The sequence below is a fragment of the Cimex lectularius genome, unplaced genomic scaffold (genome assembly GCF_000648675.2).
Source record: "Cimex lectularius strain Harlan isolate CLEC.00 unplaced genomic scaffold, Clec_2.1 scaffold7, whole genome shotgun sequence".
NCBI classification, from domain to species: domain Eukaryota; kingdom Metazoa; phylum Arthropoda; class Insecta; order Hemiptera; family Cimicidae; genus Cimex; species Cimex lectularius.
Window position 1 is genome coordinate 3,345,154 of NW_019392731.1, and position 27,389 is coordinate 3,372,542.

The 27,389-nt window shown below is 32.3% G+C and overlaps 1 protein-coding gene across 2 annotated transcripts in view; it reads right to left on the reverse strand.

The window, feature by feature from the left end:
* Nucleotides 1–24,630, reverse strand: part of LOC106668593 (two pore potassium channel protein sup-9) — a 35,778-nt gene extending 11,148 nt beyond the window's left edge. For both annotated transcript variants that reach the window (XM_014397490.2, XM_024226855.1), the window contains exon 1: nucleotides 24,456–24,630. In XM_014397490.2, coding sequence (XP_014252976.1) covers nucleotides 24,456–24,582 — 127 coding nt within the window. In that variant the 5' untranslated portion in view covers nucleotides 24,583–24,630. The remainder of the gene's footprint in view (nucleotides 1–24,455) is intronic.
* Nucleotides 24,631–27,389: the final 2,759 nt, after the last annotated feature.

The following is a 27,389-nucleotide window of genomic DNA, read 5'->3' on the forward strand; positions in this document are numbered from 1 at the left end:
TAATTTGCCTTGCGGTTGAAATGGAAATATTTCCACCTCTATTGAGTTTAAACGCAAAAAAAACTAATTTACTTACTCCTTTTCTGAATTTCTGCAATTTCATATAGTAACAGAATGTAAATTTTTTAAAACGCCTTAAATAAAATGTTTGAAAATTTAATTTTATATACTCCACTATATGGCATGTCTCATATTTGACATTTACAAAGTGAACCCTTCCTCTTGAGAAAATGTGTTTTGGTCATGGCAAGGTCAGTGGATGGGGCAACATGTTTGCACTTGTGAACGTCAAAGCTGTCCGAAAGGGAACATTATGTTGGCTTTGCAAAGGGAAAATGACGAAAAATCGATTAAGAAAACAAAAATGATTTCATAATGAGAATGAAAAAATACTTGCAGATTTACAAAAAATAGTCATTGCTTACTAAAATAAAAGTTTATTTCATTTATTGTTCATTTCAAGTTGGAAAAAATCTCAATCTTAAAACAGGCTAGAAGTTTTAAGTGAATAATTATTAAAAATAATTGAAACGATTGATTTAAAAACAAATCGTTTCATTTCTAAAATCGATTAAGAAAACAATCTGATTTCGTTATGATAACGTATAATGATAACAAAATAATGAATAACTTATTAAATTCAGCTCATTTCAACTTGCGAAAAATCATCTCGATCTCTGGCCTTTAGCGTAATCAATCTTAAGTGAATGAAAATTTAAAAATAATCGAAAAAGATTGACCTAAAATATCATTACTTTTTAAAATAACGAACGATACATTTAATTTATTTATCATTTTAACTTTGGATAAATCATCTTAATTTCATAAATATCAAAATTTAATAGTAGGAATATTTGTATTTTATGTATTTGAAATTATTCTCAGGTGCTTTATTTATTTAATTTTTGTTTGTAGGTTTATACAATTTTTAAGTTGTAGAGGACATTTGGTGAGGTCGAAACGTACCAATAAAAATAAAACAGCTGACATTAGTTTCAAATAAATGAAATACATATATATCCTACTATTGATTTATAAGGACTCAGCAAAAACAAAGAATATATATTATTATGGAAAGCAATATTAAAAAAGAATACTGAAATTCTTAAAAAAAACCAGTCTAATGATGTAATGTGTATAATAAACAAATACATTTTAATTTTTATGGTTTAATGAGAGGTATTATTTGGGGGTTATTTTTGTGCAAAGCAATCTATCAGCAGCCTCTTCAATTAAAGTAGTAGTTATTATTAGATATAAATTCTGACAACATTGTAATCCAAGCCAACAAAAACAATTGATACAAAGCGAATGTTTGGAATAGAATTTCACAACACTCGAGTAGATAAACTCTCTATTTATAGAATATAAAGGTTCTTTTATATTAAATCGATACTTATTATTGCAAGAAAACAACCAAGCTCGAATGGAAATAGCTGGAATTGTTGGCTAAACAGAACTGCGATGTTATTTATTTATTTAGTATGTGGGTTGGTTGAAAGCCCTGGCACCCAGCCATTTAGACTTATCGAGCCCCTAGATTCGTCTTGATCAGTGTGCCACGCCTGTTAATATCTTTTTCTTAGGTCCAGGTGGGTGTTAATTGGAAGTAGGAAGATTCGATTTGGTGGTTTGTTTTCGTGGTTTCTTATTGTTCTAGCAGCTAAGCTAATTAAGCTCAGCAGCTAAAAATAATGTGTAAAGTGATTTATTCTAGCATGTTATTATCGACATTCTAGCATATTCTTCTCTGCATGGGTTTATTTAAATGATAGTGACCAGTCAATATTATAAGATTGTTTTATTTTTCGAGTGAATTTTATCAGTTTATTGAATGAACCTGCAATAGTAGTCTTACAATGCCTAGATAAGATAAATACTTTCATCCGTTTCTTTAAAGCCTTCCAATTTGCTTAAATTTGATATAATCAGGGTCAAAAAAGCTATTACCTATTTCAGACTTTGTTACCACAGATGTACTAATATTGTCTTCGTAAATAATGTAAGAGAATTTTTGTTGCTATCGCTTATATCGAAGGACATGATTCTTCTTTAAGTCTTCTAATGTTTATTTTTAAAATTAAAAACTCTCTTTCATCGTTTTCTTCGACGATTATTTTGACATTGCTACACGCATTGGGCACACTAATTGCATTTAGTTGCGCTTGGAAGAACGAGAGGTAATTTTCGAAGTTGGGGTTACTGCAGTCATCCTTGTAGTCCTTGAAGCAATGTCCTATTTGGTTTTGAATCTTTCGTTGTGTTGAGTCATTTTATTGTCGTGCCTATATATAATAATTTAATAAAAAATAATAAAACTGGACAATTTGACTGCTTTTTCATATTAAGGGACAGAAGTAAGTACAATTCGGTTGAGAATAATGCTAGAAAATATTCTTGAAACGACTGACTCAAAGGGATTAGGTGGAGTAAATTTTAAACACGACCATTCCAAATAGTTCTGTTTTAGATTATCTGTAATCTTAACATCGTTTGTGAATTTAGACCATCAAGAGATACACTTTTTGAAATTAAAGGTGTAAAAGTGTTTACAAGAACTTCAATCGTTAATACGAAGGAAGGATATGCCAGCACTGTTTGCTCAATCGTATTTGAATGTTTATAGTTAGGATTTTATGTTGATCAGAAAATATATTTTCTTTCCCTTTTTCTCTCCTCTCTCTGTTTCTTTATTCACTCTGTGTCTTTCTTTCCCTCTTGCTTTCTTATCTCTGTCTGCATGTCTCTCTCTCTCTCTCTCTCTTTCTTTCTCTCAAAGAGTACAAATATTTACAATGTACGTAGTTTATTAAAATAATATTTTTTTCTCCAGAAGAACGAATTTAATATGTAACACATACATTTCAAGAATTTGAATGTTTATAGTTAGGATTTTATGTTGATCAGAAAATGTATTTTCTATCTCTTTCTCTTCTCTCTCTGTTTCTTATTCTCTCTCTGACTTTCTTTCTTGCTTTCTTCTCTCTGTTTGCATATTTCTCTCCCTCCCTCCCTCTCTCTCTCTTCTCTCTCTCTTTCTCTCAAAGAGCACAAATATTTACAATGTACGTAGTTTATTAAAATAATATTTTTTTCTCCAGAAGAACGAAGTTAATACTTAACACATACATTTCAAGAATTTGAATGTTTATAGTTAGGATTTTATGTTGATCAGAAAATGTATTTCCTTTCTCTTTTCCTCTTCTCTTTCTGACTTTCATTCCTTCTTGCTTTCTTCTCTCTGTCTGCATGTTTCCCTCCCTCCCTCTCGCTCTCTCTCTCTCTCTTTCTCTCTAAGAGTACAAATATATACAATATACGTAGTTTATTAAAATGATATTTTTTTGAAGTTCGATGAAAATGTAACGATGAACGAGATTATCGACCTGTTGGAAACATGAAGTCTCATGTCAACAATGTCATTATTGTTTGTTTATATGATAATAAAAGAGGCCCTGAAGATGACAGTATAAAACTGTTGAAAGCTCGGCGAAAACCGTAAGGAAGTTTTCTCTGTTTTGACCTCTTCCGAAGATCCTCTGAAAAGACTTAATATTTTGTTCTTCAAAAGAATGAATTTAATACATAACACATGCATTTCAAGAATAAGTAACAAAATAAATAAAGTTATAAATTGACGTGTGTAATTAGGTTAAGTATATTTACACAAAAAATATTTCCGTTCAGTTTTTTAATAAATATTTTTCATTATAATATTTTATAATAATTAAATTTGTCAATAACAAAATATATAAATAGTTTTGATTTTTAATGGGAAAATTGCTTTCTTTTCTTCTTTAATTCGATATGGTAGTAATCAAAAGACACTATTATAAAACTAGTCTATAAATTATTCACATTGAACATGTCGACGCATTCCGAAAAAAAAATATTAATGATTCGAGCAGAAGCACAAATTTCAAGAAACACCGTGTGCAATTTAATACACTAATTGATTTTAGCAATTACGCTGTGTATATTTGCCCATATCGCATTACCCGTCCAGTTTTGATAGTTTTAATTCAATTATGGTAAGACTTATTATTAGAATTGTTTATGTCATGATGAAATGTTTGTACCATACGAAAAAGTTATTACAAAATTTTCTATTATAAATCAACTTGATTACCACTAGAATAATTGTCAATTCCAACGGTATCATAGCCGAAGAACATAAGATGAAATATTCAAATTACATAACATTGAGATGTTACACAATACACTGATAAGTTAATAAATTTTTCGATTTATCCCGTTTTATTTAATTTTTATTCAGTTATAATAGTTAAATTTTGACGTTCTATTTATAATAAATCATGTTAATCTTATTAGAGGATATTTTATGTGTATGTATCATCTTCTCGGACCCTTCTAGCTCTGTTTCTTTCTCTTCTCTCCATTTATTTTACTGTATCTCTGTGTACCTCCCTTTCACACATACACTTTCTCTCTCTCTGCCTCTCATACGTTCCCCAAAAAATATATTTTTTTTATAATTTAAACTGAGTTATTTGTTGTTTTTGTTTGTAATTGCATTGTTTCGTTATAAAAATCCCTGTTTTTCCTTTAAACTTTAAAATCCATCAATTTCTTTGAAATATGTGCTTTTCATGGTTAACCCGGCCAGTTTTGGAGAAGTTGTCCCCTACCCCCATAAAATTATTTCGAAAGGAGAAGTGTACAAACGGGTGCCGGGTTGGTACATTTTACGCCATGAGGGGGGGAGAGGCAAATGGGTGTAATTTGGTCATCTTATTATGTCATTAAACGGCGTTTTTAAATATCTGCCACCTACACTCCAGGTGAAACATTCTCTGCAGTTAGACCATATTTACCTGAAAAAGAAAAAAAAGAGCAGAAGAAAATTCCACCGGTTGGACGGAAGGGGATGGAAGAAACTTTTTAATAGTGAATGTTATTGGGGTTCCGGACAGGGGGTTGTTACGAGCAGAAGGGTAGCGGCCTTGGCTCCAGGTTGCCCTGGTTACCCAGTGACGTCACTCGGGGATACCCTACAGCTGGCTTACTCTTTATCCAGTTTTCTGTATTAATCGCCTGCCCTGACCCAAAAATGACTCTTTAAAAGTTTCCTCTTTTTGTTCAATTCACCTTTGAAAAAGTCGAGGTGGAAGTTGTCAATTAATCGGTTTTACGAAATTTCCATATGCCATATGGTCCCTGCCGTACAGACGGCTCCTACATGATGGTTAATTATAGGGTTATTCAGAAAGGGAGAAGTCATTTGAGATCGCTCTATATTTTAGGGTGTATTTAGATTGACTATTACTTTACGAACATCAGGTTTATTAAGGTTCGGTTATTACTAAAATTGAATAAGCTTTAAGGATTTTCATACATAAAAGTGTTAATATATAGATATACAATTATAATTATGAATCAGCCTTCAATGTTATTATTGTACATTGAATAAAACACAAGGGATGGAGCCAATTAGAAAGGAAAAACTTGTTTCCAATTTACGAGTTTTTAGCTTTTACCTATAATATTCCACGTTCAATCATATTTGGTTAAGATTTGTTTCAAGGTATGAAAATTTTAAAATAATCAGAAATAAGACCAAGGGGAAAGAAAACACTCAGTTCCTTATTCGAGAACTATACATTCTTCATAAGGAACGTGAACCTTAATGAAGTAAAAAGTAAAAGATGTTTCTATTTTTTAAACAAATATAATTTTGTATAGATTAAACTGTTCATATTTGATCTACTTGAAAAAAAGGTACATTTTTATTTAAACTGCTCAAAAATGAATGGGGTGCTCATTTCGTAGTATTTACTTTCCCTAGGATTTTCATTTTATTTTTATTATTAATTGTATTAAAATTTATTAGAAATTTATTATTTATATTAAAATTATTAGAAATTAATATATAAAATATATGAATATTTATTTATAAAAATAAATAACTATTAAAATTAGTAGAAATTGTTTTTACCGATGGAAAATTTAATTAAGGGATTTTGAAAAATAACAAAATAAAAGGTATTAAAAGGTAATATTCCATAATTTTGTTTATTGATCGCAATATTATTTTTAGACAATAATATGGTGTGTAATGTCCTCTGTTAGCTAAAACCTCTGTGCACCTGTTAGGTATACTGTCAATAACCCTATACTCAGGTGTTGCTGGTCAACTGGCTGCGGATGATGATCGAAAAGCCTTTTCTGCCATGCATTCTATATGTCTCAATAGGATTGAGGTCTGGAGACAATGGAGGAAGCGGCAGATAAGAAATTCTCAGGTTTTCTAAACATAGATGAACAACTCTGCTTCCATTAATGCTGCACCAGAAATCGAAAATCTCTTCCAATGAGATCCCGGTTTGAGATATGTATTTCACGATAATTTCTTGGCCATAACGGACTGCGGCAAGGTTGCCTTTAACAATATGGCGTCCTGTTCGTCTTCCAGTGTAAATCCCATCCCAGACCATTGCACCGCTTCCTCTAAACGGTACTGAGGCATTGTACTCATCTCCTGTTCTTGGTAGACTCTTGCGCCTGCTATCACTATACAGACAGAAACGCGACTCCCCAGGAAACATAACAGGATTCCAATTGGTGTTCTCTTCTAGGCGCTCGCTCTACCCTATTCTCCTGAGTTGCTGCAGGTCGTCTCATAACGGCATCCGATGTGAGGCCAACTTCCTACAAACGATTACGAATCGTTTATGTTGATAAAGGCCTTGCTAATCAATCCAATCTTGTATTTCAATTAGAATCTGGCTGGCACTATGGAAAGGGATCCATCTTGCAGCAATGTCAATATTTCTGTCCTCCCTTAGCGTCGTAATGCGCTGAGATCCACTACCAGGCCTCCTCTTGGCTCTTCCAGTCTCTCGAAATCAGGTTAAATCCGGGAGACCACGCTCTGAGAAACGCCAACTGCCCCTTTGATCTCCACTTGCCGGAGATCTCGATGACTCACCCTCATAATAATATTGCGATCTTCTGGTTCAAAATGATGTCAAAGAGAATACAGCTGAATTAAAACGAGAAAAGACGGGAAAAGATGTGTTTTTACAAAATGAGTAATTTTCATTTTTACTATTCTTAAGTAAATCCGTTATTAAAAATGAGGATTAAGATTTGTTTGTTTTTGGCCATTTTCTTTTGTTCAACTAATAAGAATATATCGGTTAAATTAATTAAAATTAATCGAATAAATATAACAAAAAATCCCTATTGTTTTTGAGTAGTTTATTTAAAAGTGTAGAAATAAAACATGGGGTTGGTTTTACATCCTTTTCGGTCCAAATTTTACTAATATTACATATTGTAAAGTGGCCATACTGTTAGTTTTTAATTAACAATATCCTTTTTCTATTTGATTTAGAGATATGTACATTACAACAAAACTTTGAAAATATAAATTATGTGACATAATTAGTGATTCTCATACAATGATAACAGATATACTTTTTGATAAATTACAAAGTCGAACCAAAATATCATGCAGATATTTGATTAGGCAATTAAGTTTCTAAAAAATTAAAAATCACAGAATGCTAATTTTTTACCTTAATTTGTAAAATATTTATCTATGCGGAGGGCGGAAGAAGTTTATAATTCAATTATGTGCCTCGTCATTCTATCTGTATAAACCAATTTTATCGCTTATGTCTCTCGCTTGATGAAGAAAAACGTAAAATTTTTGACTGTTCATCCAAAACTTTGTGCAGAATTCTTCCCCCAAAATATCTAATATTAAAGACTGTAATTTACTCATTAAAAGATAATTTAATTTGTCAATACGTAGGTTAGTTAATATTAAGAGTGAATATTACTTTTTACTAGAAATGATGAATGGCGGAGTGAGTGCGGTGTTCAATCCTTTTTTAAAAAAGATAGTTCCTATTCACAGTAAGTATCTTTTTTTAAAAAAAGGATTATTTTTTACTGTTTTTTCCCCTTACAGTAGGGTGATTTGGACCCAGAAATCAATCCATTTGTTTCGTGGAAAAGGCTGTAACTTGTTTTATGGCTTTTCTCGAAAAGTGAGTAAACTCCTAATATCGGTTTAATAACTGATGGAAACAACATAAAGTTCCAGACTGGTACATTCATAATATAACAAGTAATTCTTCTTCTTAAATCTATATAACTTTAGTTACCTGCAGAGCTATTTATATCAATTTAAATAATGGTAAAATCGTTTCATTTTATGTATTTTGAAAATTTATCATATTAACAATTTTTTAAATTTTAAACTAAAACATGCAAAATGTCGTATTCGTAATGAGGTCAGCTATTGATAGAATAATGTAAAATACTCCTGACTTCTTTATGAAATAAATCGATGAACCGTTTCAATCTGAATTACAAATTGAGATAGAATATTACTTCTTCTGTTTGCTCCTGAATCAATTTTACTTCAAGATCAGTAGTTTTCGTTATTAGCCTGTCTTATTTGCTGAAAAAGACCGTAAATAATTGGATGATTAATTCATGCAAAATTTACAATAAAAAAATCTGAGATACGTTGCCAATTGAAAATTGAATAACAAAAAGTTACGGAATCTTTAAACAGGGTAGACGCTATCCTTGTTCAAAAAATACCATCGTCATTAATTTTTTAATTTTTTCTCACCTAAAATCGAAAAAGACAATTTTATAAAAAAATGTAAAAGTTTAAAAATTCCGCTAGAGAACAGTCATTCAGGGTTGCGATCTTGGATGTGCCCTATGCAGCTTCCGGAAAATTAAACGTTTTCAATACTCCGTATTATGTTATCCTGGACTCCTATTGAACTGACCCAGCGCTCCAGAATGTGTGTCCAATATCAGACGAATACAAACCGGCGTTCTACAAGGGAACATCCTTAGTCCCATTCTGTTTGTGATTTATATTGCTGATTTTCTTATGGTCCCCAATATCAGATCATTCTTTCTCACCAATTCGCCTTCTGTCTCTATCATTCCACGATACAGCAAGGATTAAGATTTTTTGACATTTCCTTCTCTCTAGTTTTTTTTTATTAATTAATTTTATTTAACTCTTGTGTACATACACATTATGTTTTGCTAATAAATACTGATATACAGTACACTCAAAAAGTGTGATTAACATGGCATTTGAGGGTGGGTCCTGCCCTATGGCAGTCCACACAATAATTAACTGGAGTATAATAATTTGAGATAAATAAATATCTCATTAATAAATAAATTAACCTACTTTTTTGTTTTTATCTATAATCATAACGTCAGGCGCACGTTTACACTAGCACTTATTTACATTAACACATATTTACAATCTGTAGTCCGTATGATGCTTTCTTTTTAGCCGTCTTTGTTGGCGGGGTGGAGGCATATTCCCTGGAATTTGTGCAATTGCCGGATTCGGGTGGGAGTCAGCTTTGGCAAGCAGCATCGGTTATCTCTTCTTTAGTTACCCTTCTACTGATGTCAACGATATTTCATGATGGAGCTGTTCATTCCTTACGAACCAGGGCGCGTTTGTTATTAACCGTAATACACGGTTCTGCAGCGTTTGTAACCTTTTTTTTCTCTCTAATGAGCAAGTAGTATTATTGCTTGGGTTGATTACTAGGTGTGGCATAGACTTTTGATAGGGTCTGTACCAAGGAATTATTCATAAACGTAAACACTTCTTACTCACTCTTTATTACCTTATTCTAGAATTTTATTTAACTGACGGCTGAGTCAGACTGAAGTGCAGCAACGAGTACTCATATATCAATATAAGTCGGTGAATACAAGGGAGCATTCTTGGTTCCATTTCTAAACACACCAATAATATCGTTACCGTTTGTCTTCTAATCCGAATCCCATCCAAGGAACCAACGTCTAAGAACAAGTTGAATTTATTCGAGTTGAGCATAAAGTGAAGGACTTGACTGAATTAGGAAAACCGAACCATTATTCATTTGCATTGAAAAAGAGTTCTTGCTCTCCGCTGTACATCAACAACAACACTTCTCTTCATGTCAGATACTTAAGTCTGTTTCTGGGTTCCCCACATAACATCGAAAAAAACTTATCGTAAGACTTTGAAAACTACAGACCTTTAGGACCGAAATCTGCATTGGCCGTCAAAACGCAAGCAATTCTTTTCATGATATTACGGCGATAATACTGGACCCAAAAAGTAGCTTCCACTCCAACTATAGACTATATAAACACGTGAAATTGCCATTTAAGACTTATGAGACTCCAATAAACTAACTCTTTACAGGACATTACTGTGACCATTTGTACGTGCGAAATAGATCTATGCGATTCCGCCAAGCCACCGAATATCCAGCGCTTCCAATCCTTCTAATTAATAAATTTCAGATAAATTATCAAAGCTTCTTAGTACAATAACCTCACTATCCTCAAAGACCTCAACATTCCTTTTGTCAACGACCTGATACGATCCCGTTTCCAAAAGTTCCACAAGTTCTTTCCATCCAATCTAACCCTACTGGCCAAGCCTTATCCACAATTTTCTATCCTGAGAAAGCGCCACACCGCTTGAAACCTTCTCGCCTTTTAAGCTCTCAGATGAAGTGTCAGCGTTGGCTGGTTCTCTTAACATGGGTCCTCCGCGTCAGTCTGGGGGTTATCGGGAAAAAAGGGCCAGAGGCGACGGTGGGAATCGAACCCCACGACCGCGGCGTGAGAGTCTCTCATGCTAACCACTCGGCTACCGCGGTCCCCCTGAAATTGTTGTGATCAATAAAAAAAATTGTGTACATATTTGTTATAGGTATTAATACGTATAGGTTACAAATAAATTATTATATAATATAAATTTTTTTCTTGATGAAGAAGAAATCGACCACGACGGTTAATGTGTTTGGGATCTGGTTTCTGATCAGGTAGAGAAGGAAGTAGACCCTGTGATCACTTGCCAAGCTTTCGGCCTTTAAATCATCATCAGGGCAGCATCCTGTTTCTCATATTAACATTACTGAATGACGAAAAAACACCGACGATATCGACTACGAGGTCTGGAAGTACATGTGGTTGGTTAAGTTGAAATTAAGACAAATATTTTCAGTTTTTTCAAGAATGGTGGTCTCCCCAAAATGCAGGTCCAGTCGAAAGAAAAACGTTGTTTTTGAAATACGTTTTTTTTGTTTGATCATCATCATTGAAAATTTTTTGTGTTTGAAATACGTTTTTTCTTTATCGACTGGACCTGCATTTTGGGGTGCAAAAAACTTGTCTTAATTTCAACTTAACCAACCTCGTGTACTTCGAGATCTCATATAGTCGATGTCATCGTGGTTTCTTCGTCATTCTGTAATGCCTAATATGATTATAGGATAGATAAATATTTTTATTAGTATAAACTTTTTTTAATGTTTAAATCAAACGTTTCATAAGGAAACGAATTTTTATCCTTATTTAGTTTCGTTTTGTGGTCAAAAACGTTGTTCTAAATGTTTATAAATTATAATTGTTCTTTAATTTACTGTTTTTAACAGGTGTTATGTTCTTTTGAAAATCATTTCATTACGGACACGTTTATAATCAACTTTGAAGGTTACCTGCATACATTTTCCAAGTGGCTAAGGTCATTCAATAGCAAAACAACCCTGGAAGCCGAGAAAATTTAATTAAGCAAATGAGCGGGGGAGGTATTACCATTTGCCTGAACAAGGCAGGAGATCTTAAATTTAAATGGCATTTAGTATGGAGATCGAGGGGGCCGATACTATTTTTAACATAGACCTTTATTTGTAACCTGACCATTCGCAGGTCAGAGTTTAAATATATATTTAAATCTAAGTTTCTTTACAATTAATTGACGTCAACAGGATTTTCTTTTGCGTATTGCGGACAACTAGTCTAATTTTCTGGCTTTATGGCTTACTTAAAATAGTATTTTTTGGTAAATAATAGGAAAGAAATTAGTTTTTTATATGCTATACAATCGAATTTTCTCACTGTTTTGACATTTTATGAAAATTTAACAATTAAAAAAAATGAAAGTTTCGTTTTATGTTTTAAAACAAAATAAAAAAATTTGAACATCGAGGTAAACATTGGTTTTCCCATTTTAAATCCCTCAGTGAATTACCTAATCCTATTTTTAAAAAATTGCGTTTTTAGATAGTAAATTTTTAATTTAGAACATTTATTATTAATTTTATTAATTATTTAAAAAACCTTGAATCATTGGAATTAGTGAGTAATTTAATTACTCAAAGAGAAGGCTATTCGATAATTTTTTTCAATATAAATAATTTATCCATCCATAATCTCAAATACATTATGATGGTTTTAGGGTAGTTTTTTGTAGAAAAGGATGTGTAGATGGAAAGAAATCGTAGGACGAGATATGCCTATGGAAAATAAACTTAGACTAATAAGACCGGGGTCGTTTTGTAGCTGTTTGAAGAGCAGCTTTTTTTCAGTTACTCGATCCTGGAAACTTGATCATGTGAATTAAGCCTTTTACACAACACTTTTCAACATCATTACTGGGAAATTGGAACGTTACGGAAGAGCTATAGAGTCATCAATTATTTCTTGAAAGGCTAATTGTTAAAGTGTACAAAACTTAGAAAAATAATTAATTTTTCTGCTTTTTCTTTAAGTGAAGTTTGATTTCAGTAAACATTACATTGTAAAACAATGGTTTTTGTCTTTTTATTGTTTTTTTCCAGCATAGTCAACGCGCGGGGACGGTTTGGCTGGGGACCGTTGGGGGACATCTCTGCGCTCTCAGAGCGCGTTATGCTCCGGACTGGGTGATGGCGTTGGACTTTTCCAAGGGTAGCTTTTCCATGTTAGGTTTTTATCCACCACCATCGGGAACAGTCTGTTATGTTGAGAATTTCCCCGTTACACATGGAGAGACCAGGTGTCCTTCTTGGCCGGTCTCGGGGGCCGCCTTCCGAGGGCCGGTAACATCAAGCAATGAATGTAGATGGCTAGATGTACACTAGTTCAAGGCAAAAAAAAAACACTTTTGCCGAAGTGTCTGGAGGTTAGCTAACCTTCAATTGATGACAGATGATACGTTGCAAAACGTCAGTTGTTCTTTGCGAGATTTCTCTTTGCCGTCTGCTAGGTGAAAAACTTTTTTAAATTTATTTACAGTGCATTATATCTACCTTTAAGTTGGTACCAAGTAACAATTTGGGTATAAAACAATTGAATAAAGGAGAGAGGAGAAACTACCCACTGGTAGCACTTCTATGAATTCTAAGTTATCTATTTAATCGAGGTTAGTGTCACTGTCATTGGAAAGGTGTAGTGTTTTTAGTCAGCGATGAGGGTTGAAAGGAATTCGTCGGAACGAGAGTTTTTTTATTTGAGGATTGATGGTGTTTGGTTGGTTTGTATGAAATTGGCGAGAACCGGAGTGGATTACATCTTGGACCGAAGGAATATTTAGGTCTATATGGGTGAACTTGTAATTTACCAGAATAAGGATCGCAAGCCTCCTCTCTGATTGCAAGTTTGTCTAGATATCTTGGTAAGGATGGTTTAATTGCTGCCTTGAAAGGCTCGAGTTATTTTAAAACAACAATATTTCCATCATGAAATTTTTTTTGAGGTCTACGGTGAGGTGAACCTATTTTGTTCGTTTTTGATATTGGGCTTCTTGTGACAACCCTGGAATCACCATAGCAAGGAAACTTCAAATTTAAACACCAATTAAGTTATTTAAACTTAAATCTAACTGTAATTTGATCGTTTCTGATCTTGTTGATCTGCCTATCATTGCTGTTTTGGTCTTCAGCGGTTGTACTGAAGATGGCGAGAAGTCGAACCGATAGATCAAACGAGCAATTAAATTAAGACCATCAGAAACGTCCAAATTATAGGTTCCATCACTCCGCACCCAAGAGGAAAGATCACAATGTCACTATTTACAATTCATTTCCAAGACTAATATGGACTATGAAATATGTATCAGTATTGGAAATATTTCTGCATGTTTGCAGCAGTTATGGTTTTGAGTTCCCCCCAGAAATCGGCCAAATGTGTCGTGTGAGACAAGCTACATTAGTAATTGTAAAATTCATAATAAGCACAGAAAACTTGGTTCATTTTTTAAATATTAGACGTGGAAAAAATCTTTTTTGCTCTCATGGTTTGAAATCAAGAATTGGGAATGGCAGGTGTTTCATTATGTTAATATCATTTCCCTTCATCGCTTGGTAATGCAGATGTAGCATAATCACTTCTGAATTAATTGACTAGATCATTAATCATGCGTTCATTACCTAAAGATCAATATTCACTTTTTGGAATGTCAGGAAAAAATGCTTTTGTAATTTATTAAAAGGTGATAAATTAAAAGGTTAATGTATGTTTTGATAAACCACACAATACAAATTGAAAATATACGTTGTCATGATTTTACAGAACACTGAAAAATTATTAATTTCGTATTTAAAAAACAATAAGTGTGTATATTTAAAAGAAAGATCAAAATTAACAGGCGAAGAAAGGACCCTGTTTTATAACTTGAATGTACTGATCTGAAGGGTTGATTGCGAGGGTTGAAATTCCCCATCGGACTAATTAGATTGGAAGAAAAATCCACCTGTTTAACGGTACCTGGTGTTTGGAGGGGGTGTGGAAAAGTGGAAATGAAAACTGTATGAGGGGTTCGTTTAAGCGAGAATCTGAGGGGTGAAAGGGCGGCCGCCCCCGTCCACGCTATCACCACCCCCAAAGTCGGGCTTCTCTTTCAGACGAATAAACGGCCGGATGATCAACCCGTTCACTACCCATTATACTCTCGTAGTTGCTGTTGAAAGTAATTTCGGTACAATGGGGATCGCACTGTTTTGTACGATTCTACCTCAGCTCGAAGAGTTCGGTGTTTGATTTCTTTCAGATTTTCGGTTTGTTCAAGAGAGATTATTTTCACCTTCAACCAGCAATCGAAAGGAAAAGTTCCTAAGGTAACGTCGATACTAAAAACCTATAAACTTTTTTGTATATTATCCATAATGCAAAAATTATAGTTTTACTCGTGAAGTGGTTTCTGAAATATTATACACATTGTCTAATATGTAAAAAAAACTAAACACCCCAGGGTATTTTATCAGTTTATAAAACATGCATATTTTTTAATTTATAATATGAAATTATGAAATACAAGAAAATGGACTAATTTTAGAAATTTACCTTTCAGAACAAACAAGACTACAACAAAAATTTAAATGTGAACCCTCCCTTCAAATTTAAAAATCGTTGTTCACCTTGAAAAACCTTGTTGTTAAAAGTATAAATAAGAGCAAAAGAGAAAACGCTATGTTTGTTTTTATAAGTTCGTTGCGGTTGCTCGTCGTAGGCGTCATCATTGAGTTGTTTCACCAGGCAGATGACCTGCCTGAGCTCTCCATTCTCCCAAAAGTTTTCCGCCTTCACAGAGCTCAATTTAAACTGAATTTGTCCATTTATATATGCTATTATAATGTTTACTTTATTCTATAAAGGGTGGCAACTTGTACTCAAAATTTATTCAACCTAGGAAACAATACATAAAACGTTTTCACCACAAGCACTAATTATAGTGTGTTATTTTGTCTTGTGTCATAATGTCATGTCGTGTCATCACTTGGAGGCCTGTAGTTTTTGCAATTTCTTTTCCGCGCTTTGCTAAGTTGGTAAAGGCTTCTACCAGTGGCAGATTCTTTGTACAATAACCCCGGAGAAAAATTCTGTAATTGGTTAAAGAAACAAAAATCTTCCAGGAAAACCATTGGAAGAGATGGCACGACAAAAGTTTAAAAGCCAAAAGGGGAAACCCTTCGACTACAATCGGGATAAAATGTTTATGGCGTTGTGTAAATCAAATACTAAGATCTAAACACACATTCGTTTTTGATTTGAAAACAGTGTAGCATTTTTGTTGTATGTTATTTTACGTGTTATTTTTGCAATGTTTGACATTTCTCTTAACTGGTTTTTATGTGGTTTTTGTTTCAAGTTTCAACTCGTATTTGCCACGCTGGCAGATCTGGGTTTGAAACCCTGCATAGTAAATAGCTTTTTAAAAGAGATTATTATAAAAAAAAAGGATTTTGAAATGGTTCTAACACTTCGTTAGGGATACTCAATGCATAGTTGAATTTTTATTTATGACAGGAATTTTTTAATTTAATTATTTTGGATTGTTGATGGTTTTGTATGATCAGAACAATGTGTAAAAGTATGGATTTTTTATAATAAATGTGGACCACAGCTTTAAAAACAGTACCCAGACGGGTATCTTTATTTTAAACCCAGTATATCAAAATATAAGTATTTCTTCAAAATGCCTTTATAAACCCCGAGGGCTTTACCGTCCAGAATTCTGATGAGCAAGCAGCATTGAAATTATTCCCGAATATCACGAGAGGTGATACAGCATAAAAAATATAATATGGAAAAACTTTTACACCCGACATTATTAATTTATTATACGTTTAACATTGAATACGATTTCGTATGTCATAAACGAAAAAAGTTCCAATATCGATATCCCGTAACCAGCGGATTATATTACCTATATAATTGTTAAAAATTAATTGCTTTTGATACTTTCTGATGCGATGATCCAATTATACTAATCAGTTGAGATGTATCAATCGTAATGCATTACCCGCTGTAAAGTGATCATACAATCATCAACAACCGTTATCCGATTTGAGATTATATACATTTACCCTATAGAATTTACAAGCAATAAATGATTGGTTATATTCGGATATCTCAACTGTTAAGTGATTTTGTCGTCCTGAAATATATTTTCAATTTTTTTTATACTTTCAAATTTTTAATAATTAAGAGAGATTTTTCAATAAGATTTTTCTTATATAAACAATTTATTTGTTGGCTTTACATGTAAAAAGTTACAAACATGTGCCTGCTGTTTTTTTCTCGGTCACAGCACAGCATCCGGAGGACACAGGTTAACACGTTCACTGCGGATGACATCAAACTGTCCCCATTAAAACGTTGTTACTTTATTATTCGGAAATCGTGAGATGCGGATTGGTGTGATGTAACATTCTGTTTATCGTGCCAACGTTTCGATCTTTATTGAGATCATCTTCAGGGCCTGGGATTTACAAACAATGTTTAAATTTAACAAATACATGAAGGATGCGAAAAAAAGTGAATTTATACAATGCAAAAACATATTTTTTGAATTCAATCAAAGAATTTTTACTCACTCTGTTTGTTTTCTGCGTAATTGTGCCATTCTTGCGTGTCGTATTGAGAGTGCGATATTGCTGTTTGACGTTTACATACGTTGGAATTTGAAGGGGTGGGGAATGAAGTTGGTATAGAAAGACGTTTTTGTATAAGGAGTCGGCTTCTTTGAGGTGAAAAGAGCCGACGATGGGAAAAAACGTTGGAAATGGTTCGGCCAGATTATCCGTTCAGGATTATATAGACGGGGATACATAGGAAAAGGAAAGCTAAATTGTTGAAAACTTGACTACGTGAAAATGTTTGATGTGTGGAATATGATGAATGTTTTATATGTTATATTATATGTTTTGTGTGATTGATGATATATGTATGTTATCGATATTAAATTTGATTAATGATATTAGCATAGCTGCGAAGTCACGATAGCTCAGTAGAGTAGCGGCATCGTGCGTTCGAATCCCGCTCGTGACACTGACTTTTTTATCTCAACTAAAAACCTTAATTAATTGAAAGATATTAATTGGTCAAGCGGACCACGAAAACTAGTGAATTTAATAATTAAATTGTTTAAAATAGCCAGATGGAAACTTGATTTTTATCAGTGTATCCATGTGATTTTTTGAACGTAAATTTTTCCCCACAAATTATTATGGAATTTCTCTTCCACTTTGTATGTAAAAATGATTATTTGAAAATAGTAGGAAGCCATCGTGAAGAAAAGTCACTTTCCCTACATTCTAAAATTATTCTATGTATTGTATTGCACATGTACAAATAAAAATCTATTCTATTCTATCACTGTATCCAATTTATCAAGATCTAATATAGTCAAGTCTAATTTCTAAATAAAACTATCACACAATAAAAATTCCATTAACCATTAATATTGACCAGTTAAGTGTCTGAAGGCGTGTTACTTACTAATAGTAAACCCTTCAAAATCACAAAAAACTGCAATTCTTTCAATAAAAAGACGGTTCAAAGTTTCTTAATTCATCTACATAAATGAATCAAAAACAATATAGATAAATTTAATTTTAGGTAAATTGTATTATTACATTTTATTGTGGTTTATAACGTAAAGAAAATTAATATGTTTCAAACAATGTAGCAATTAAATCTCATGCTGTTTATGGGATGATAGCAAAATATTTAGTTTTTTGTATTTAAAATGCGATTGACAGGTTAATAAAATAAAAATTATCATTCTACAATTAAATGTTATTATAAAACATTTACACAATAATTTATTGTTTGAAATGTATTAATATTATTATATAAAGTTATCACCTGTTTTTTTAACAAAACAAAATGAAGAACAGCCCCGGCAAATATGGCATTGTCAAGTATGAATTATTCAAAAACTATGGTATTCAGTGTGGTGCGAAAGGCTGTCATGTTTTACGTTTCTCAGACATGGAAGGGTAAAAAATAGGACGAAATGGAAAGACAGTTTTCTTTTTATTTTACAAAACAAAAACAAAGAAATGCCGAGACATCCCGCTGCAGCTGTGTTCAACAAGGCCAAAATAATCGTGCATTTGTATTCAGCGTGTAGGGACACTTCAACTGCCGAAAAAATCGCCTGCCGAATCGCATACTCCAACAATCCATAACAAAAAGATGACACGCTACTGTGTAAAAATAACCCTGGACGGTACGGTTACATGAGACGCATAACAAAATGCTGACAACCATTTTCACCGACACACAAAACAAAAATTGAAATTATTTTGCATGTTGGAAACAACACAAAGAGGTTTAATAAATTCATACTGCGAATTATTACAAAAAAATGTAATTGCATATAACTCTCAACAAAAGGCACAATACTACAGGAAAGTGATAAAAGCCGCAGACTATGAAATGTTCATTTTTAAAACATTCAACGCTGGACATTAAAAGAATATGTCTTATTATTAAATAATTTATGTCCTCTCTTCGAAAATATAAAACGTAAAGTATGATAATATGCAAGAAAATTATCAAATTAATTTAAATTAAGCTTAATAAGCTTGGTCGTTTTTGATAATTCTGGTTTATTTATCATCTTTCCTCCTTGTTTTATTATCGGACTTGTTTCAGCTTCTTCCCATCATACATCATCAGTGCCTCCCAAAGGTCACAGGCCTACTATTTAGCACTTAACATATAAAAATCTGCAAAGAAACTTAACTTGATTTAAATAAATTTAAATAGCTTTTCTTACTTTAATCTATGCTTATTTTTTATGATTAACTGAAAGTTATGTTTAATTCTTAACTTAATTTGTTGAAGTCGTGTAATCTACAATAAATCAAGAATATTGTAGTTTACAAAAACACCTTTTCATTTTTTGTCGACGTTCGTCCTTTATTCGGGTCATCATCAGGGCATAAATTGTGGTGCATTCTTGTGGTGTCACATTGGTTTTGTGTGAAAGTGTCTGTCACAACTAAATTTGCTTAGCATGAATCTTAATTTATAATTTCAAGCAATCAATCCTAACTTTCAACTTCAATTTTCCCTATATTATTAACGTCCTTTTTTGAATTCTTAGCTTCTAAATTAAAGCTGCTAAGTTAAACAGGATTATTAATTTATGGCTTGAAGTTAAACTAAATTCTTAAATTACATTAAAAAAATTTAATTCTTAATTTTTAAGTATAAAATGGCTTTATGGTTAACATTTTACTTTAAGCTACGTTTAATTCATAACTTTTAACTTTTGGTACAGCATGATTCTTAATTTTTTACTTTAATTTAAGCTTAATTCTTAACTTAAAATTTTAAGTAATATAAATTCACTAATTTCGTGGTTCGCTTGACCAATTAAATCATTACAATTAATTAAGGTTTTTAGTCGAGATGAAAAAAAGTACCTTAATTTAAAAAAAAGTACCTTAATTCTTAAACCATATTTGCTTAGTGGTCATAATTGACGATAGTAATTATTCCAATTAATTATTATTTTTATCTAAGGTTTTTGGTTGAGACGAAAAATTAGTGTCACGATCGGAATTCGAACCCACAACTAGAGCTACCGTGACTTTGCTATATCAAGTGGTTAAAGCAGCAGCGGTTTGAGCCGTAGGTCGTCGGTTCGAATCCTGCTCGTGACACTAATTTTTCGTCTCAACCAAAAAGCTTAGATGAAAATAATAATTAATTGGATTAATAAGTTAAGCTTTAATTTTGTACTTTTGACTTGAATCTAAGCGATTAATTTTCATGGTTTAATTGTATCTAATTGTAAATGTTTAACTTTTAACTTTGAATTACTATTTATTTTCAACATTTATCTTTACGTCAAATTTAATTATTAACTTATAACTTAAAAGTAATTTAAATTTTAAGTTGTATTTTGTGAGTAAAATTTTTTCTCGAATCAAACATTATGGGTGTTGTTCACTCTTAGAAGTGGTTAAACGAGGTTCACTTGACCTTTCCAATGACTGCTATCGAACTGTGGCTTGTAGAGAATTGTCTTTTTATCCCAAAGCACCCCTGTTCCAAGAAATGGATCGTTACCTTGTCGAGGTCTCGTAAATTTCTGTCATTTAACAAAGAAGGCCAACATGTTTGTCTAGAAAAAACCTTATTTTATGATAAATATTTTTATCATTTAAGTTGTCTGTTTAGTATTTTCATTTTAAATTTCACCTCATTTCCATTGAGTGATTCAAGGGTTTTTAGACTTAACATATTTCACGGACATCCGTTTGTTAACATAATTGACGTATATAACTTTCATTACGTACACGATTTTCCAAACTGCCGCAGTATTTTACCATTTCAAATTACTTATTTTAAGAAAAATGCTTATTTTAGCAGCGATTAAAATGAGTTGAAATAGTTTATTATGGTTGCGAAAAGGTTTAAAAAAATATAATTACAGGGAAATATTCGCTAGTAAATGTTTATATACAACAACCAAGCGTTTTTATGTTTTTATATTGAAATAACTTATTAATCATTAGTGTTTATGCGAAGCTCGAATTATTTACACGAAATTTAGTATTGAAAAAACTGTTATATTTGCTGTTTATATTATTTATTAATTTGTTTAATGAAAGTAATACTGAAAAAAACATATATTCTTCCTTGCAAAGTTTTGAGTTTTGTTCGCATGATGGATGAACTTTCTCAAGTTGTGCATTACTCGAGTAACTCTTGTCGCAAGTCAAAAGTACAGAAGGGCTTGTTACAATAGCCTACCTGTTCATTCAAATTTCTAGACTTTCCTGACGGTTATGGTTAAAATCAGAAAGGTCAACGTGATTTTATTTTAATTCCCAGTCATATTTATATAAATATGCCATTTTATACAAACTGTACCTACGCTGTAATGTAAAATTCATGGGACGAACATTTCGTTATTGTTGTGGGTTCCCATAAAATTATGACTATTTGTTTGTAGAAAATAAGTATTTTATTTGCAAACCTGTATTACTATTCAAGCGTAAGTTGTTGGAGCATTAAACAACAAATCAATGCATATCTTAATATACCTGTCAACACAACTTTTTGTTATTACATAATAGATTCAAAAACTCCAAAAAAATTATATTTTCGAGGTAAAAATATTCTCTTTGTGGTGATTTCTCGTAATTTTTTTGCCTCTAAGCAAGGTTCTTAAAAGCGGAAGTTTTGGACCGTGCTTTATCCTTGGAAGAGCCTCTTTCGCAAACAGGATTGCTGTTGTTGCGGAAAATCCTAAGCCCTATTTCATGCATCACGTGTTATTTTTCACCAACGTCTTCTCGCATGGTGTCTACAAGGCGGGTAATTTTTCTGGCTTAATTATCTTTTACAATGCCAATATGATTTGCATGGCTTCACTTACTTTTTGACTTATTTGTACCCAAACAATGCCGGTTTAAAACAACTTTAACGAAATATTTTATTATTCGAACACATCAAATCTTTCAATTCTATAGAGTTTATTTTACCTAGTACACTAAATCATAAAATTCCTAACTTTGTATTTTAATTAATTCTATGAATATATTTACAATAGGTACATAAATGTAATGATGTGCGAATACTTAATGCAAAAATGTTTAAATATTTATTCGTTTGTTTTAGATTTCTAGGCAAATCTTCAATCAACAACAAAAGCTGGCCGGATTAATTAAAAGTTTAAAATGTTCAGTCTGTTTCATTGATTAACCATGGAAACTGTTTTTTCCTTCATTTGCACGATATCCCTATCTATGTGCACAGTGTTCTTCTGTTTGGTTTTAACAATGTTTACCTCAACAAAAAAAACCTTCGATTGGTTTATTCAAATCGTATGAAAATAGTTGAAATTGAATCGGTAGAAAATAATCGAGTCAAAGGTTGGAAAGAAGGAATTGGATTTGGTCCTAGTGAAATGTGTTAAAACTTTTAATCAAAATGGTGAATATAAAATTTTTAAATTTACTGTACAGCCCATGGATTTGTAATTGTTAATAATATAAAAAAAGTAAAATATAAACGGCTCTTCGTCCACAACGCCCAACGGGTAATTGGACACTCTGTTACAATTAGAATTAATTTATTTTTATAGTAATTAGTGAAAAAGTTAATTGTATTTATAGTGTTTGAGAAACATGTCTGGATCATAAAAAGGTGACAATTTCGTAACTTGTACACCATATCTTTAAAATATATTTTAGAAATGTAAGTTAGGCAAAAGGCATAGAACTTGGAAATTTATCAAATCAAGCAAAATATGATGTATAACAATGTACAATTGTTGTCAAACATACAGTTTAAAATCATTTCTGTCATGTATTTTTAAAATTTTATTCTTTCACTGAATTTTTTTTTTAGTTCAAGGGCTTCAAACTTTCGAAATATGAAAACCGTGGATAGAAGAAATGTAACTGAAAATAACAAAAGTTCAGATGCTAAATGAATATAATAGATTGTTTGATAAGTCGTGAATAACATAATTATGCGTTATATCAGATATTAAAATGATGATAAATGATAAAATAAAACTGATGAAAAATATGATAAAGTAATCTATTTATGCACAAAATATATGTGTAGTAAAAAATTATTTCATATTTTGAATTTTAAGACAATTTGTTGGACTGATTGTTCCACTTGGTCCAGCTGTTACTTTCTACAATATTCTTTATTAGTGAAACATATCCATGGAGAATAGACGGTAGATATAGAAGAAATGGTTTTTGCGGATAAACAATGTATGAAGTATAGAACTTAACGAGTGTTTTTTAGCGACCAATGGTTCAATAAATGGCTGAACTAGTGAGGAGCGGCCAGGATAGATGTATTTCAGAAAGAAACCTTTTTATTTTATTTTCGACGTTTTGCCGCTTATTCAAATCATCATCGACGCCTGAGTAAATTACAAACATATATTGATTGGGCAAATTATATAAAAATTATACAATAAAAATGTAAATAATTGTGTTAATAGAAAATTGAATATTAGTTTAACCAAAGTATTTATACGCACATAAATTGTGGTTTATTACTAGTGTTATTTTTGTTAAATGCATGCGTGGTATAATTATGAAATGTAAATTTGTATCCGGCTGTTCAGACAGAGTGGGGAAGATGGTACGGTTTGAATGAAATTTTCTTTGAAAGTGGGTGGCTTTTTGTCTCAAAGAAGTCGTGAATGGGGATTAATTTTCTAATTCGGCGTTTATTCAAAGGATATAGTTAATTATATTATCGTAGATTATAATTAACTTTCTTTCTAATATTAGTCTTATTTACATTTTTATTGCATAATTTTTAAAGAGTATAATTTTTTCCCATCAACATATTTATGTAATTTACTCAGACGTTGAAATGAGCCGAATAAAAGTCGAAACGTCAACAATAAAGTAAAAAGATGTTTTTCCGAAATACATTAATCTTGGTTCCTCACTGCTTCAACCATTTGTAAAATTTAATCTTGGAGTATCTCTATGGGGTGATCATGTATCATTTAAAAACTACGGTAACTTTCCAACTGATGAATTTGTTTTAAAGTTATACTTAAGTTGAAAAGTTACATATTTAATTATCAAAACCTAATTTAATTATTGATGATTTCTAAATGTCAAGTATGTCAATTTATCGTGAACATTAAGTGATTGTTGAGTGCTTCCTTTTTGGAGTAGCAAGAGTCGCCTTTGAATGTTAAATGTGGGAACGTTCTGTTTAGAATTCTGTTAGCACACATTGAAATATTACCAACTTCTACTTTTCAACCAAGAAAGCATAGTCTATATCACATTTGAATTTCTTAGTGTCGAAAATTTCACAACGAGGCCGAGTTAAGTTTTGGCGAAGGAAGTTGCCCGGCGTTTTGCCAATTTGCCACTTACATTCTAAAGCTTCCCAACGTCTTTTCTCAGTTTCAGATTCGAGGGAGTCGAAAACGGCCGCCCCGACGAGTAGATAGGTGAAGGTGCAAACGATCAGCGATAGAGTTCGGACGTTTTGCTTCTTCATCCTCCGGGGGACAGCATGCTGTTCCGGTCGGGGCTAGCCCCTCCGGCCATCCCCTCCGCCCCGCCCCACCCTCATCACCTGGAAAAGAAACAATTTACAAAATTAAAAGGTGTAACACAACAACTGTGCTAAAAGTTTTATTAGGCCTTTTTCTACCTCCGTACCTGTATGAAAAAATGTTTTATATCAGCACAAGAAATCGTTATGTGCATTGCTATAATTTTATATTTAACAAATAAATTAATAAAACTGATTTACACTTCATTTGATTTCTTAAAAAATTATTTTTCACGCTAGCATAGCGAGGGTTTTAACCTTTATCAGTTGATTTTTTGTTTTTAAAATAGTTTTGCTTTTCACGGAGTCGGCGTTATGCTAAATCCACAAGATCGGCACGTCTTGCACAACTGAAGAACTGTGCGCCTTGAATGGCATTCCTCTAGCTCTTGATTTGTTAATGTTCATATTGAATAATTTTTAATATAAATAAAAAAATAATGAAAGAAAAATGAACTAAAATATGCTTAGGCCTCTTATTACTCCTAGATTCTTTTTTCTACCTACGTCTTGAGACACACTATAGACCTTTTAACGACGAAACTTCGTAAAAAACCGTGTTTGCCATGTACAAAAATCATTATCTAGGCCACAACTCATAACACCCGGAAGTCCACAAGGCGGTGTGTGGGCACAATTTCTCTATTTGATGTATGTCCAATTTTTCCCCAACCATCTCTTCCGTGAACCTAAGTAATCAGTGGACTTAACAAATTCTTCCTATTTCTTATTTAAAGATCTTTAAATGCCTTTTTTAAGACTTAATCTGAATCAGATAGTTCCAGAAAGCTAATATTTCCCTCCTCTTGCTGTTTACTTTATTTGAAAATTGCTTAACATTTTTATACGATCTATCATAATTTGTTAAATTATTAAGCAAATATATCAGGTCCGTTGGCAAGTCATGGCAAAAGAAAAGATTTGACGATTCTGCCGCATTGTCTAAGAAGAAAAAGTTTGGCCTTCCGTGATAGACGCCACATCATCGACTCTGCTAGTTGCCTAGCCTAGGTGGAACTGGGGCATGTTGGTATTGAAATATCCGTGTCCTGCCATTATTTGGGTGATAAATTTGGAAGAAATTTGGTTATAAAGCGTACTCAATGCTTGACAGATAATTTTGACCCATCTTTCCTACGACGAATCGTCACTAAATTAAGTAAAGAAATTTAGATCTTGTTTTCTCTTAGTGCCCTTCAAAGCAAATCTACTCAGATTCTATAACCTTGACTAATGTTGGTTCCTTTCCATTTTTTGCTCCCGGACTGCGATTTTCGTCAAAGGAAAATGTTGATTGGTAAACGTAAGTAAAGATGTAACGGAAGATGTTATCCCTGAACGACAAACTTTCTGTTTGAGAACGAAATTTCCCATGTTTTTAATTTAACGTTATTAAGCTTTTGACTAATCAAGCGTTATGTTCAATTAAAGGTAATTAATTGCAATAAAATTTCAGCTAATTTAAGAGAATAACTGAGCGACATTAAAATATTAGAAATTATTATTTTGCACACTACTGTACATTATGTTCTGATTGACTTTTACTTTTAGTTTATTAATCAAACAAACATGTATACGTTACGCGATGCATAAAAATATAATTGTGTTATACAACTTGCATCTTACAAGAAATGTTGAACATTAAGATAGTAGGATGCAAGTTCTATTGTAAGATATACTGCCCATAAAGATATGTTTGGAAAGATATGATCATACACGTTCAATTGTTTTTAGTGACCGGTTGTTCAATAATTTGTTCGTGACGTGAAGAGGAGCGGTCAAGAATGAGGTAGTTTAGAAAAACTAGTCCTTTAGCACACACTTCAACACAAAGAAATAGACATTCAAACATAAAAATCTCTCCATAATAATTTACCCATACTCCAAAATTGTATAGAGTTGTCAAAACCCACAAACACACATCTTCTTTGAGACCAATAAGTTCCTTCGTGTATTTGTTGACAAACGATCTATCAAAATACCTCACCAACACACTCAATAAGTACGCAGACACACTAAAAAGACACGCTTCATTTCGAAAACAACATAAACCAAATCATCATACTCCCAAACTATGCAGTTATATCTCTAGACGTCTCATCGCTTTTCACAAACGTCCCAATAGCCGTAACACTTAACATTATCAAAGACAAATGGCACGACATAACACTACACCCAAATCTCTCTCAAACATCCTTCACAACAATGTTACGACACTGCTGCACAAACGTAAATTTCCATACATTAACCATTACTACAAACTACGGTTCGTCATATAATCTATATAATTACTTAGAACTGTTATTGCAAAACTATCTTACACTCCACCCTTTCTCACTAAATACATTAGTGACATTCTAACAGCAGTACTCTCAGATCAAATTCAAACAACATTAAACACATATTTCAAACAATAACACAACGGAAGCAACAACGATAACAACTAAACACTCCTAACAAGGTAAACAGATGGCACGCTAAATACAGATTGGTACCAGGAACCAATGAACACTAATCGCTAACTCAATTATACATCACATTACTCCCTACACACAATAATTAACCTAGCTAAAAGATTATAATACAGAATTATTTTTTTAAATCCAGAGTCCTTTCACCTGAAAAACATTCGAACATACATACAAATTTATCAAAACCAGAATTCCTTCAAAAAACAATTATTAATCAATTGAATCATAAACAATTATAACTCAGCACTACACAAAACAACATTAACCTAATCACACAAA